We start from the raw sequence: 14,662 nt of genomic DNA, 5'->3' as shown, positions 1-14,662 counted from the left end.
TGGAGGTTAAGGATGGGTGAAATGGGCTAAAAGTTCTCACTCCTCATACCTTTCATGTCCCACCCCATTCATTTGCTCTTCCTTTATCTCCTGAGGAAATGGATGCTCTGAACCCAGGCACCCAAAATACCCTCATGTCAAAAATTCCCTGGTACGCCCTTTCCCACACAAATCTTCAGAGCAGCCATTGAGGCAGAGAAGCCTGCAGGACCACCTGGACCTGGTGGGAGCCAACACCAAGCAAACGGAGGATCACAAGTGGACATCCAGTACCCTGTTCTCCACCCGTCAGTCCTTCAACTGACTCCTGTTTCTCCTCAGCCCCCTTCTATAAATTTAGCATTTAGCACCAGCCTGAACCAAACCTACCCATAACTTTACTCTTGAACTTTACTCTGCAAAGCTAAGAATCCCACACATCTCCACAGAAATTTATTGTCTAAAAAATGCTTTACCATATATTATCTCACTTAATCTCCACCACTATCCTGTACATAGGAGCCATAACTCCCAGATGACAGATGAAAATCTAAAGTTTTTCAGTATATGACAGCATACTGTCCTAGGTATATGATAAAGCCAGAACTAAAAATCCAGGCCTTTTGAATTCCAGTTCAGGAGAGGAAGAAATCCCAAGTCCCAGAGAATTATCTGCTTTTCTGGATTGTTCACACCGTAGATCAGCGCCCCTCTTGAATGAAGAATCAAGTTCCAATTTCAGTGAACGACCATCATCCTTTAACCGGGAGATTCTCTCAGAAACATGGGGGGTCCCATTGATGGGGCCTGAAGTTAGAGGTTGACAGGGACTCACGTGAGGCTGGAGGTGCTCCTCCCAGCAGGTGGATAACTTCAAGACCAGGGGACAATGCCAGATAAGGCACATGTGCCTTCAAAGCCATCCCTTAAGAGAAGAAAGGAGCTGTGAACTCAGTCCCCACATGTTCTGAGTGTGGCCTCCCAGAGAAAGGGATTTGCTTAGTCTGGGGAAACCTTCAAGCCCCTGCACCGAATCCTGTGGAGATCAAGGCCAAGGTGGACGCTGTGATCTCCTGAGCCCCCAGTCCTGATGGAGACATGCCAGGACTGAGAGTCCTACCAGTACCTTCAACACACATGCTGCAGAACCTCCCCCCAAAAAAACTTGCTCTGCCTCCATTCTCTGAGATCCCAGAGACGTGACCCAGAGGGCAGGTGGGGTGGGGAAGGAAGGAGGGAGGAAAGGGATGGCTGGGAGCCAATAGGGAAAGGACCTCCCTGCAAGGATATCAGCCAGCCCCAGCTAGCCCTTGTTGACTTAGCAGGTGACACTCTGGGGGACAAAGAGGGGAGGATGCGGAAGCCACACCCCTCCAAGCTTGCTTCCCATTGGCCCTTGGTATCTTTAAAAGGGCCCAGCAGTCTCAGCACCAGTACTCGCAGAGCCTCTGAGGATTCTGTGGTTATACCTGCTCCTCATCCAGAAGCATGAGATTCTTGGCTCTTCTCTTCCTGGCGGCTCTGGCTGGGGCCCTGGTCTGTGCCCGTGAGTATGGCCCTTCCCCAGCACCCATCAGAGCCCTCACAGTCCAGGGCAGCCTTAGCTCCTGTCTTCATTCTTCTCTTCCTCTCCCAGTGCTGTCCTGGCTCCTCCTGCCTCTGTGAGTGACACTTGCCCCCAGTTCTCCACATGTGGCCTCTTAATCCCACTGGCAGGGGAGCCAAGAAACCCCTGGCCCTGCCTGCTCCCCAGGCTCATCTCCTCCACACTGTCCTTTACCCGCTATGCTTCAGTCACTGGCCTTCTTGCAGGGGGGGCTTCTGGACCACCGCATATAGCTGGGCAGGTTGCCCCCTACATAAGGGTGCCAGGCAGAGGGTGGTAGGGGCTAAAATCTAGCCCACACTCCACTTGCCAGTTTTCAGAGCAACATTACCCTTCTCTGAGGAGAACCTACTTCAGAAAACTGCAGGAGGAGTTCTAGTTAAACATCAGAAAGAACGCCCTGGTGGGCCTACTGATGTGGCAGAAGCGCGTGTTCAGCCAGCACGGAAATGCGTCCCCCTGTGTCCACAAATGCTCCAGAGAGCTGAGGATTGGGAATGGGAGGGAAGGTGGCTCAGGCAGGTCAGGTTCAGTCCTCACTGTCATCTCTTTCCTCCGTTGCAGAAGATGCCTCTGTGACCCGTGGTGAGTCGTTCTCTCCCTCTGGTCCCTGCCCTGGGGGTGTCAGTGGAGGCTGGGAGAGGAACCCAGCAGGAGGGGATTTAGGTCCTGCTCTTGGTGATAATGGGAAGAGCATGGATTGGGGTGGGACAAGGCTAAGGACAAAATGGGATCACCCAGGCAGGCAAGGTCAGTGGGAAGAACGGGAGAACGGTTGATTGTGAATAAAAGGGAGAAAAAGATGAGGCTAAGTGATGAGGGAAATGTCCCACATGTATTAATACCTTCACCCACAAACACCTCCCAGAACTCCCAATTCCTTAGTGAGGTGCTTACTCTCAGGGCTCAGACCTCGTTTTCCAAGCCTATTTTCTGTGCCTCCTTCACGTACCACCCACACCAGCTGTTTGCACTCCCCACACCTGTCCCGCACACACCTTCCCCTGAGCTCTCTTCCTGCCCCCAGGGCAGCCCCTTTAGAGTATCCTTCCTGCCAAAATCCTGCCTTCAAGACCCAGCTTCTCTCTGACGCACTCCCTGATTCTCCCACCCCCCAGAGCCCCCCACAGCCCTGTCCACCTTCCAAGAGGCAGTGTCTTGGGCCCTTTGGGCTGCTACAACAAACCACCATAGACTGGGTGCTTAGACACCAGAAATTGATTTCTCACAGCTCTGGAGGCTGGAAGTTCACAGTCAGGGTGCAGTATGGTCGGGTTCTGGGGAGGGCCCTCTCCCAGGCTGCAGACTGCCAGCTTCTCACTGTGTCCTCACATGGCAGAAAGAGCTCTCTAGGGTCTCTTTCATAAGGGCACTAATCCCATTCACAAGGGCTCCACCCTCATGACCTGATTACCTCATAGGCCCCACCACGGGGGTGGGGGGGGGGGGGGGGGGGCACACAAACATTCAGTCTGTAACAAGCACAGAGTGTGTAGAAATCTTATCTCCCTTAGGAGGGCAGGGTTTATGTCTTATGCTTCTGTACCCTGGCACCCAGCACTTCTTAGGTATCCTGGGGCCTGCCACTCATTCCAAAGGAAAAACAACACTTGACTTTGCTAAAATCAACAAACTGGTGTGTTTGCAGCTGAACCTGGTGCGGGGATCACAGCTCCAGTGGAATCTGCTTCACCCCAAGAGACGGCAGCAGGAGACGGGTTCGCCCCAGGGGAACAACTAAAACCCCTGAGTAAGTCTCATCTCCACACCGGATAACAACCCAGAGAAGTCTCTGGTGGCAGGCCTGCGTGACGCCTCCACCCACAGAGACAAGCCCAGCGAGAAGCAGACATATCCACTCACCTGAACACAAAGGCACAAATGGGGGTGCACAGTGCACCCACACACAGAGTTTCTACAACAGTGGATTTTGCTGCCTGCACCCTGCCTGGTTTCTTTCCCAGCACACCCACCTTCCTGTGAGAGAGAAGCTGGGCCCCTCAGCAAACCTTCTCCCCTTCAGGAATTTGTGCAGGAATAATATGGATGGGGGAGGGGGGACCTGAGTGGGGGAGGGGCTGTTCTCTTTAAATGATGTGGCTTTTCTGCTGATGTGACTCTCCTCCAAAATCAGAAGACTTAGCAGAGAGAAGACTCTTGAAAGCAAGGCGTACCCTTGAAGAAGCAAGAAAAGGAGCGCGGGAAGGAATTGAAGGTGGAAAAAAACTCTTCGAAGGTGAGTGCATCCCAAGGCGAAGGCTTGTGGGGACAGGAATACTCCCCGCCCACCCTCCAGGGGTGGGAGGTGGGTGAGCACACGTCCCCATCTCCACTCCATGCCTGACACCTGGAACCCCACAGCCTCCCCCACCTTGAAGCTTCCCTCGTGTTGTGTTTTCCCACGTCTCCAATTTCTCATCCACACTCAAACCGCCATGGTTGTCTGTTACTAGACTCCCCTGGAGCCTGCCCCCAGCCCCCACTGCAGAGCTCACTTGCTTCTGTTTCTCTTCCTCTCACCCTTGCCCACGTGGGGGAAGAACGCAGGTCCTTCGGCTTCTCGGACTGTAACCTCCATCCCTCTGACTTCTGTGTGAGGCCCGCCAGGGGCTCTGTGAGGTTGGAAGGCAGGAGATGGAGTTGGGGAGGATGGAATGGGGGCAGCTGGTGCCTGCGGCCCTTCAAACCTCATTCTCATCTCAACTTTCTTCTAGGTGGAACTGAATTTGTAAGAAAACTGAGGGACAAATTCATTCCAATTAAGCCCTGAGAACCTGAAAAGAATGGGGTCTCTGGACTTATCGCCTTAAACTTGCTTGCAGCTCAGAACAATTAAACTGAAAGCATCCAACTTGCCGTGCGCTGTGCTCTGTGGGGTGGGCCCTGCAGGAGGGGTAGAAAAGCCCACCTGGAGTGCCGTGAGGCACCGGGTGTCCTGTCCTAGGCCTCGGCCACTTCAGCCTGCCTTGAGGACACAGCCTCTCCCAAGCCCTCTTACTCACACTGAGCCACAGCCACCCGTGCTGAGCCTGCCTCTGCTCCAAGTCCCACTCTACTGCTGGTCTACCTCCTCATTCTTCACACACAGCTCCTAGTGACATTTGAGCATTTCCAAAAATTAAACCAACCTCCAAAGAACTAGGATTTATCATCCCGAAAATAGTCAAAGCCTGAGCCACTGCTAAGCCCCTTTCTTGTACCATTATTGAAAACATGTCCCTCCTACCTTCCATTCATACCTTTTACACTGGACCAAAGTGAGTGGCAATGGCGAATCAGATCCAGTCAGTCACTACTGAGCCACTGCAGTGAGAGCTGACACTTGATGAAAGAGGCCAATTGAATCCATTATAATTATCCCTGTGATCACCCTGCATCCCTTGCCTCCCTCCACCACAGCCCAGGATGGTGCTTAGCACACAGGCGGGCAGGCGAAAATACTCACGACCATCGAGGAAACGAGAACACGATCAGCCCTCCTGCCACCCTTTCCCGGAGCCAGGCACACGGCACCCCTGCTCTCCTCCATCCCCAGAGTCACTGATTCTAGACCGTCCTTCTCCCACCCCATGCGATTCCCTCCCCTCCTATTCTGAGGAGTGGGGGGCATTCCACCCCCACCCTGTTTTAACTGAATGAAGAAATGCATCTTCCCACTCACTCCTCACACTGCCACCACACATCCTCTGCTTCAGAGAACACGGTCAAGGAAGCAGAGTGAGATCTTCAGGAACAGGCCCCTTACCCCACCCCACAACCCCCCCCCCAGCACTGATTATCATCAACACTCGGTAAATGGGGCACTTCACACTTGGATAGACTGTGCCATTTTGTGGGTTGAATTGTGTCCCCCAAAAAAGATCTGCTGAAGTTCTAACCCCTGGCACCTCAGAACATGCCCTTATTTGGAAATTGGATCATTGCAGATGTGACTAGTGAAGGTCATACTGGAGTCGGGTGGGCCCCTAATCCAATATATGTTGTCCTTATAAGAAGAGAGGCATTTGGACACAGAGACACATAGAGGGAAGATGATATGAAGACACACAAGGGTAGATGGCCACGTGACAACAGAGGCAGGGACTGGAGTGATGCATCTATAAGACAAGAAACGCCGAGGATTGCCGGAGAACACCAGAAGCAAGAAGAGGCAAGGGAGGACTCTCCCCTGCAGGTCTCAGAGGGAGCACGGCCCTGCCGACACCTTGATTTTGGACTCCTAGCCTCCAGCACCGGGAGACAACCGATCCAGCTTGTTTCAAGTCATCCAGTTTATGGTACTTTATAACAGCAGCCAAGGCAGCAGGTACACACCCCCAACCCAAATTCATCGTCTCATCAGGCTACTGGCTTATCTTATAACTGGAAGTTCATACCTTTTAACCAACATCACCCATTTCCCCCACCTCCCAGCCCCTGGCAACCACCAATCCACTCTCTGTTTCTGTGAGTTCGGGTTTTTTTAGATTCCACGTATAAGTGAGATCATACAGTATTTGTCTTTCTCTGTCTGACTTATTTCACTTAGCATAACGCCCTCAAGTTCTCTTCATGCTGATGTAATGACAGGATTTCCTTCCTTCAAACGGTTGAATAATCTCCCATTATGTTGATACATATGTCTTACTTTTCACCATATAGATCTTTGACCTCTTCGGTTAAATTTATTCCTAAGTATTTTATTTTCTTGATGCTGTTGTAAATGGGATTGTTTTTCTTAAGTTCTCTTTCTGATAGTTTCTTCTAAAAGAATTTTTAAAAACTAAGTACCCCTGGGGCTGGCCCCGTGGCCGAGTGGTTAAGGTCGCGCGCTCCGCTGCAGGCGGCCCAGTGTTTCGTTGGTTCGAATCCTGGGTGCGGACATGGCACTGCTCATCAGACCACGCTGAGGCAGCGTCCCACATGCCACAACTAGAAGAACCCACAACGAGAAATATACAACTATGTACCGGGGGGCTTTGGGGAGAAAAAGGAAAAAAAATAAAAAAAGTAAATCTTTAAAAAAAAAACTAAGTACTCCTTCACACATTTTAAAGCTGGCATCTAGATTTTTTTATTCAAGGATTAAATAATTGCAAAAGATGTATGTTAACATCTGCCGTGTAACCACATGGCTCCCTCCCTCACTTCTTCCAAATCTTTGCTCAAAATGCCACTTCTTCAGAGAGGCCTTTCCTGGCCAGCCTGCCTAAAACTGCAACTTCCCCCTACATAGTCACTACTTTATTTTTGTCCTTAGCATTTCTTTTCCTTTTTTTCGGCTTTTTTGAGGTATATTTAATATACCAAAAATTGCACATATTTAATGTATATATTTTGGTGAGTTTGGACATACGCATACGCCCATGATACCATCACCACAATCAAGGTAACAAACATATCCCCTCATCTCCAAAAGATTTCTTGTGTTCCCTTGCTATGTCTGTGTTAAAAACACTTAGCATCTTAGCTTGAGATCTACCCTTTTGAGTGCACAATATCGTATTGTTAGGTGTAGACCCTATGTTGTACAGCAGATCTCTAGAATTTATTCGTCTTGTGGCATTTCTCACCATCTAATATACTATACAATTTACTTACCTGTCTGCTGTCCTCACTAGAATGTAAGCATCAGGAGGGCAGAGGTTTCTGTTCTTGTCACTGATGTTTCCCCAGTGCCTAAAACAGTGCCTGAAACACAGCAGGCACTCAATAAATAAGAGTTGGATATTGAATGAATTCACCACTTCCACCCACCTCTCCATTCCCATCCCGTGAAGTTGACGTCTCCATCCTCTCTATTCTCAGAGCATGAGTTTGGCACATGTGCTACCTCTTCACCTTTAGGCAACTCTTCAGAAGCAGGTCTATGTGGGATCCATCTCAGTATCCCTAATACTTGACGGGTAGTAAATAGATGCTTAACAAGCAGTCCGCGTATTGAGAGAAGGAGATTCATGTAGGCACCGTCCACTCAGGCCCATACCTGCACACAACACTTCTCCTACCCCGCCCACTGACAGCACCCACCCAGGCTCCTGTGATATCTGCCTTCCAGCACCCCAACACATCCCAGGTTCTCCCCCGACAAAGGAGAGAAAACTTCAACCATCTCACACCCAAATCTCAGTGCCTTTGGAGGCACAGTGATCATGACCAAGCCTGATAAAGGGGAACAGCTTCCCCAGATACTGTTTCAGAGAAAATTTCAGCTGGGATGAAATCGCTTTCAACCCCAGAAACAATGGCAGCAGACAAAGGACCTAAGCCCAGAAGAAAAAAGAAGCAGACAGCTCCCCCTTGTGATGCAGGTCTGTCCACTCCAGAAGGTCACTTGGGTTGGGGGGTGGCCAAGGGTTGGTCTCTGGGAAGAAACTGCTCAAGGTACAAGGTACATGCAAACACATCTGTGTCCAGATGGAGAGCCAAGCATAGCTTTCTTCCTCCCCTCCCACCCCAAATTCCATGAAATGACCAAAAAAATTGTTTAATAAAAAATAGGCTTATTTCTGAGTTTGTAGTTGTTTTCCTGCTTTCTGGGGTTATGGAAGTTTGATGTTCAGATATAGATGATATTCTAAATAAACCATATACAAATTAATGGGAAAAAACACTCCATAACACAATTCCAGACATAAGGAGGAAGAGTGAAGATATATCTACCAACTTCTTATCTCCAAAACCAGTTGAATTGATTACAAACAGAAAAATAAATACAGATACATCAATTCCATTTTGGATGAAAATAGCAAGCACTCACAACTCCAAATAACGCTTTCTGTGAAGAATTTCTGCCAAATCCAGTTTCACTGGAACCACACTGGGGGAGGATGCTGACACAGTGTCCCACAATGACAGGTCATGGGCAGAGCTGGTGAAGCACGACTTCCAGAAAGTACACAACATAATCAGAGAAGCAACATCAAGGACACCTTGTTTGTAACCAGATCCACCACACATATAATAATGACTGCCCTGAAAAGAGAACTGAACACCTAGAAAAGAAAAACATAACTGAAGACAAGTTTCCTTAAAAATAAAAGAAAACTTGGGTCGGACGGGTGGCATAGCAGTTAACTTCACGGACTCTTCTCCGGCGGCCCAGAGTTCACAGGTTCAGATCCCGGCACGGACATAGCGCCCTTTATCAAGCCATGCTATGGCAGCTGTTCCACATATAAAGTAAAGGAAGATGGGCACAGATAAATTAGCTCATGGCCAATCTTCCTCAGCAAAAAGAAGAGGATTGGTGGTGCATGCTAGCTCAGAGCTAATCTTCCTCAAAAAAAAAAAAAAATAGATAAATAAAATTTAAAAAGAAAAGAGAACTTGAATCTGGCTGACAGGAGGCAGAAACTGGAAGTTGTTGTTTGTTTAATGAGTATAGAGTTTCAGTTTAGCAAGATGAAAAGTTCTGGAGATTGGTTGCACAACAACATGAACATACTTAGCGCTATTGACCTGTACACTTAAAAATGGTTTAGATGGTAAATTCTATGTCACATGTATTTTACCACAACTAAAAATTAAAATTTAATTTAAAAAGTTGAATTTCTACAGATTGAAAGGAAAACTTGATTCAAAAAGACTAGTGCTGAGACTGGCCTAACGGTTGTATGTTCTAGTTGTGAGTGCCTCTGGTTGTGCTATGCAGGACACCGCCTCACCATGGCCTCATGAACAGTGCTAGGTCCTCACCCAGGATCCGAACCAGCAAAACCCTGGATGGCCGAAGCAGAGCACAGGAATTTAACCACTCAGCCATGGGGTGGCCCCCAAAATTTCTTATCTTCAAAGATAAAGAAAGAACCTTTGGGCATTCAGGCAAAACTATCAACACACCTATTGAGGAAAAAAAAATCCAGGCTGGATCCAGACTTTGACACCAAAAGACAGTGTAGAGACATTGTAGAGAAAATCTCCTCTGAGAGAAGAAAAGTCCGATCCAGGAATTTTGTACTTAAACTATTTTACCAGGCTAAAGGCAACAGACAAATATTTCCAGCATGCAAGAATTCAGAGAATTTCATTCCTATGAACCCTTTTCAAAACAACTATTAGACGATAAACTTTAGCCAGCCGAGAGATGTATGGAGAAAATGAGGCAAAAGGGTTAGCTGTGAGTGGTAAATCCATTTTAATGCAAGATGAAAGCTAAAATTGCTGTGGGAATTATGGTTACGAAGCAGAAGGTGGATGTTATGAACAACGAGCTTGCAACCAAAGATCAGAATGGGGATGGTGGGGATGGTGGGGAGAGAGAGTGAGAGTAATCTAAGTGGGCTGACAAACAAACTTTACAGTTGGAGTGTCAAAAACTATTTTAACCTGCTAAATCAAGTAATAAAGGTATAAAGGAAATCACTAGAAGAATTAACAACAATACTATAATCCATGAAAATCAGATGGTGAAGCGGAGGGGATAAAGGAGAAAGTGGAAGTACACTATTTTAATCATTGAGAGTAGAGGAAATCAGCCGTAAATAAGAAAGAATTGAGTACATCATTTGAAGTTATGGCTATAAAGATCATCGATAGGACTATAAACAAACTACCAATCTTTTATATTATCAGAAGGAACTACCATAAAGAAGAAACGCAGATCATATAGCAAAACATAAATAACATAAGAATTGTTAAATGGAAGGACAGCATTAAGAGGATAAAACTAGTGCCAAACATACCTTTTCCATGAATAAATAAAAATAGCACAGATTCATTAATAAAAGTGAAAGATTCTCAGACTGGATCACAAAGCAAAATTAAACTATAAACAATGGATGAAAAGATCTATCAATAACAAAGTAACTGCTTCATTTTGCCTTTCTTCCACTTTGCCTGCGCTCCTGCTTTCCTCTCTGAATAACTCAGTACAAAAGCCAGTAGGTAAAGTAGCCAGGCAGGCATCGGCATGGTGGGGAGTGGGGCTTGCTGGGAGGCTGGAGCAGGGTGTTGGAACTGGAGAGAGAGAGGAAGGTGTTTGCCCCACGGTCCGGGGGTAGGAGGAAGCAGTGTCCTGGCATAAGGTGTCAGAGCCCAAGCAGGGAGAGGAGCGGGTCTGCATGGTGCAGGGTGACTGAGCTGGAATTCTGTGGTGTCAGACTGGAACTGGAAGTAGCGGTGAGAACTCACAGTGTTCAATATATAAACAGATGTAGAAATACACCTAGATGTAAATGTGCATGTATTTGTTTATTTGTACGAACACACACACACACACATATGTACATATATACACACAAACATATTCCCTAGCTTTGACCACTGGGAGGGCCTGGAAGCAGCAACATCTTAAGAACAATGAGCATACGTAGAGCCTATATCTTCATTTCTAAATACGCACCTTTAAGAGAACGGATCCTTGGGGCCGGCCCCATGGCCGAGTGGTTAAGTTCACGCGCTCCGCTTTGGTGGCCCAGGGTTTCACCGGTTCGGATCCTGGGCGTGGACATGGCACCACTCATTAGGCCATGTTGAGGCGGTGTCCCACATGCCACAACTAGAGGGACCCACAACTGAAATACAACTATGTACTGGGGGGATTTGGGGAGAAAAAGCAGGAAAGAAAAAAAGACAACAGATCCTTGGAGAAATGGCTGACACCAGAGCTAGATGAGAGAAAGTACGTGATGAGCCTGGAATGCCTGGTTGTGCCAGAAACTAAGAAAGTGCTCAAAGAAGGATGGAGACATGTCAAAAGAATACAGAAGGTAACCAGAAGGCTAGCTTAATACCAATCCTGTCAAGTTGTCTCAGACTAACCAAGCTCAATGGAAAAGAAAAATATTATAAAAGATTATAAAATAACTATAATAAGTAGTGACAGTAATAGAATTATAATTTATTGACTAAATAAGTCATGAGTCCATATCGATATAAATAAATGAATAAATAAATGGGGACGTGAGAAAGGTTTTCCTAACAGTAGAAAAGCAGCTAATGAATGTAGAGGAAATGATTGACATAGAAAATCACTACTTGGCAACCATCACAGGAATAAATAATCCAGCCGAGAAACATCAATGAGTGCTAAAACTCATTGATAAAAGTTTGATGAGGAACAGGACACTTTTGTAATCTCAAAATAGCTTCCCACAAAATATTTATTAATTACAAAGAGGAAAAAGAGTAATTCACAGTGGAGAAATCTGGCAGACATCACGTTAATCAGTGATCAAAGTTAACATCACAAAAATTGGACAAATCAAAATTATGGACCACCCGATAGAGCGTAATGTGAAGAATACAGTATCACTTCCTGACATTCCTGCCCAAAATGCAGAACCTGAAATCTAATCATGAGGAAAACTCAGATGAACTCAAATTGTGGAGCATTCTATATAACTGACCTGTAATCTTCAAAAGTGGAAATGCCATGAAAATCAAGGAAAGACTGAAGAAATGTCACAACTAAATGCTATAGATAATCTTGGATTGGATACTTTTGCCATAGGGACATTATTGGGGCAACTGACAACATTTAAATGGGGCCTGTGGTTTAGATGGTAATAAGGAATCAATAGCATATCAAATGTTAATTTCCTGATTTTATGATTGCATTGAGGTTATGATGAGAATGTCCTTGTTTGTAGGAATTATACAAAAATCAATAGAAATTTAAAAAGGTAACTCAGAAAGACTGAAAGTCAAAGGACCAGCAAAAGCAAATTAAGAAAGCAGAATGTTGATCTTAATATCAGATAACATTTCTTTCAGTGCAAACACATTAAATGAGACAAGGAAGAGTATTTATATGAATAAAGTTTGCAATCCACAATAGAAAATTTAACCGACATAAATATTTCTTATAGTAGAGCACCAAAACTTTAGGAAATGCAAGATTAGCAATTGGAGAAACTCTGACTCACCTGTTTCAGTCCATAAAGGGCAAGTGGAACAGAAAAGCACTTCCATGGGGTATCTTAGCAACTTCAACAGTAAGACAGGCTAATGTAATACTCTTGAAAAGAGAGAATATTCCTTCCTTTCAGAAACTCATCAAAGTGCATCAAAAATTATATGATAACCACAACAACAATAATGGCTAACGCTTTTAGAAAACTTAAAACGTGCCAGGCACTATTCTAAGCACTTTAGAAATTTCCGTTTTTTTCAGTCCTCATAACAAACCTATGATGAAACTTGAGACACAGAGCAGTTAAATAAGGTCATGTAGCTAATACGTGGTAAACCCAGGATTCGAACTGAGGCAGTCTGGCTCCAGAGTCTATACCCTCAGCCAATACTTTGGTAAACCCTAAAATGTAGAAATAATGCAAATGGATTTTCTCTGAAGATAGAACAATAAAACTAGAATCTAAAAACAGAACTAGATAATCTCCCTAAAAAAATTCTTACTCATATGGGAATTTATAACCCACAACTGTTGATTTAAAGGGGAAAATAAAGCAAAATTACTGAATATCTAGAAGGTAACAGTAATGAAAATACTGCATATAGAAATCCTAGATACAAATAAAACAGTGTTCTAGGAAATTTCAAAGCCTTAAATGTTAGCATCAATCCAAAACAGTAAAAATAAATTAATTAAGCAATCAACGAAGAAAATTAAAGAGCAAACTAAATTTAATGAAAGTAGAAAGAAGAAATTAGTAAAAGTAAAATCAGCAGTTAATTAAATGGAAAAGAGAAAATTATAGAACTTGAACTTTAAAAAATCCAAGAGCTGATTATTTAGGGAAAAAATAGATAAACCATTATCTAATTTAACAAGAAAAAAAGAGTTGAGGGGAGAGGAGTGAGAGAAACCGGAATAAGACCTGAGAATGGGGACATAACAAAGATAAAAGGCAAATTCAAATAATTAAAAAATTATTTTGCTTCAATCTCTGCAAATAAATTTTTTCAACTTGAGTAAAATGGATTATTTTCTAGAAAAATATCCAAGAAAACCAACCCCAGAAGAGCCAAACTACATATACAGACACATTACTATAAAAGAAATAGAAAATATCCAGAGCTATTACACAAAAGAGCACGAGGCCCGGAAGGCTTCACAGGTAAATTCTACTAGTCCTTTAAGAAACCAAATTCCACTTAAACTGGTCCAGAGCACAAAGAGAGGAGGCAACCTCATAAATACTTAAATGAAGCCCGCAGAACATGGATTGAAAAACCCAAAAGAGTGTCCACGAAAAAAAGAAAGAAAGAAAGAAAATACAGACCAATCTCTCTTCCTTGTAAATACTGAGGCAAAATCCTAAAGACATTAGCAATAGAATCTAGCAGTAAGTGGAGTCCAGGCCAGGAGAAAAGACTCATTCGATACTAGGAAATGTATGAATACAATTATACATACCAGTGATCAATGAAGGAAAAGTCTATAGTTAGATCCCAAAAATTCTGCAAAGGAATTTGACAAAAATTCAACATTCATGTTTTCTAAAGATGATACTAACATTTAAATGACACTGGTAATAAAACCACACTTAAAAGATTTGCCACAAAAAATTCCACTTAGAAAACAATCATGGAAGAAGCATTCAAATAATTCAGTCTAGGAAGAGGTATCAAGAAATATGGAAAATGATAATCATTAAATAATTGTCAAAGGGACTAAGGAAAATTAAAAAGAACATCATAGAACTAAATCTATAGTATCAAAGAACTAAAATTCTAGACAATGTCAATGTCAACATGGTGGGATGTGGGAGAGGAAGACCAAAGGGACATAGCAGCCCCGTGAAGTGCTTGTCTTATCACAGAGAAAAGACAGATCTTGAGCATCTCATTCCTTCTCCCCAACATTTCTGCAATTTTCTCCATGCTTTGCGTGCTGGAGTCGAAGGAGGGCTCAGAGTTGGAGATATGTATTTAGGAGGAGAAAAGAGGTGGGAAAGTGGGTGCTGAATTGGATGTAATATTGAAATTTTAAACTGGACTTGACTATGGGCTGTTCCTGAGATATTATGAAGCGGCCAGAAATGAATGTTCCACAGAGCATTTTTAAGGCAATGATTAAAGGAAAATAAAACCATTTCCTATCTGAACCCTATCGAGTTCAGACTGTTCATTACATGCTGTTGGTTTCCCATGCAAAAGCTATAAGCCCGTTTCTCCTTGCTGATAGCTTGATTT

The 14,662-nt window shown here is 44.5% G+C and overlaps 1 protein-coding gene across 3 annotated transcripts; it reads left to right on the top strand.

The window, feature by feature from the left end:
- Positions 1 to 1,414: 1,414 nt before the first annotated feature.
- On the top strand, positions 1,415 to 4,436 carry LOC106828356 (extracellular glycoprotein lacritin-like). 3 transcript variants are annotated; one of them, XM_044756397.2, is made up of 5 exons: positions 1,415 to 1,525; positions 2,150 to 2,170; positions 3,234 to 3,335; positions 3,720 to 3,821; positions 4,300 to 4,436. In XM_044756397.2, exons 1-5 carry the CDS (start codon positions 1,468 to 1,470, stop codon positions 4,353 to 4,355), a joined length of 339 nt encoding a protein of 112 aa, XP_044612332.1. In that variant the 5' UTR covers positions 1,415 to 1,467; the 3' UTR covers positions 4,356 to 4,436. The 3 variants fall into 3 exon arrangements, 2 of the variants coding, with proteins under 2 accessions (XP_044612332.1, XP_070351136.1); XM_070495035.1 differs by having other exon boundaries at positions 1,421 to 1,525; positions 3,723 to 3,821; XR_011497146.1 differs by lacking the exon at positions 2,150 to 2,170 and having other exon boundaries at positions 1,422 to 1,525.
- The last annotated feature ends 10,226 nt before the right edge of the window (positions 4,437 to 14,662 follow it).

This window comes from Equus asinus, chromosome 22, assembly GCF_041296235.1.
Source record: "Equus asinus isolate D_3611 breed Donkey chromosome 22, EquAss-T2T_v2, whole genome shotgun sequence".
Taxonomy (NCBI): Eukaryota; Metazoa; Chordata; class Mammalia; order Perissodactyla; family Equidae; genus Equus; species Equus asinus.
The sequence above is the reverse complement of the archived record's forward strand: the minus strand, read 5'-3'. Positions and strand labels throughout refer to the sequence as shown.

Excerpts from the sequence above, each read along its gene's own strand:
- LOC106828356 (XM_044756397.2), top strand. The coding sequence starts at position 1,468 with ATGAGATTCTTGGCTCTTCTCTTCCTGGCGGCTCTGGCTGGGGCCCTG. Across the intron at positions 2,171-3,233 it reads AGATGCCTCTGTGACCCGTG|CTGAACCTGGTGCGGGGATC; the intron begins GTGAGTCGTTCT and ends GTGTGTTTGCAG. Across the intron at positions 3,336-3,719 it reads GGAACAACTAAAACCCCTGA|AAGACTTAGCAGAGAGAAGA; the intron begins GTAAGTCTCATC and ends CTCCAAAATCAG.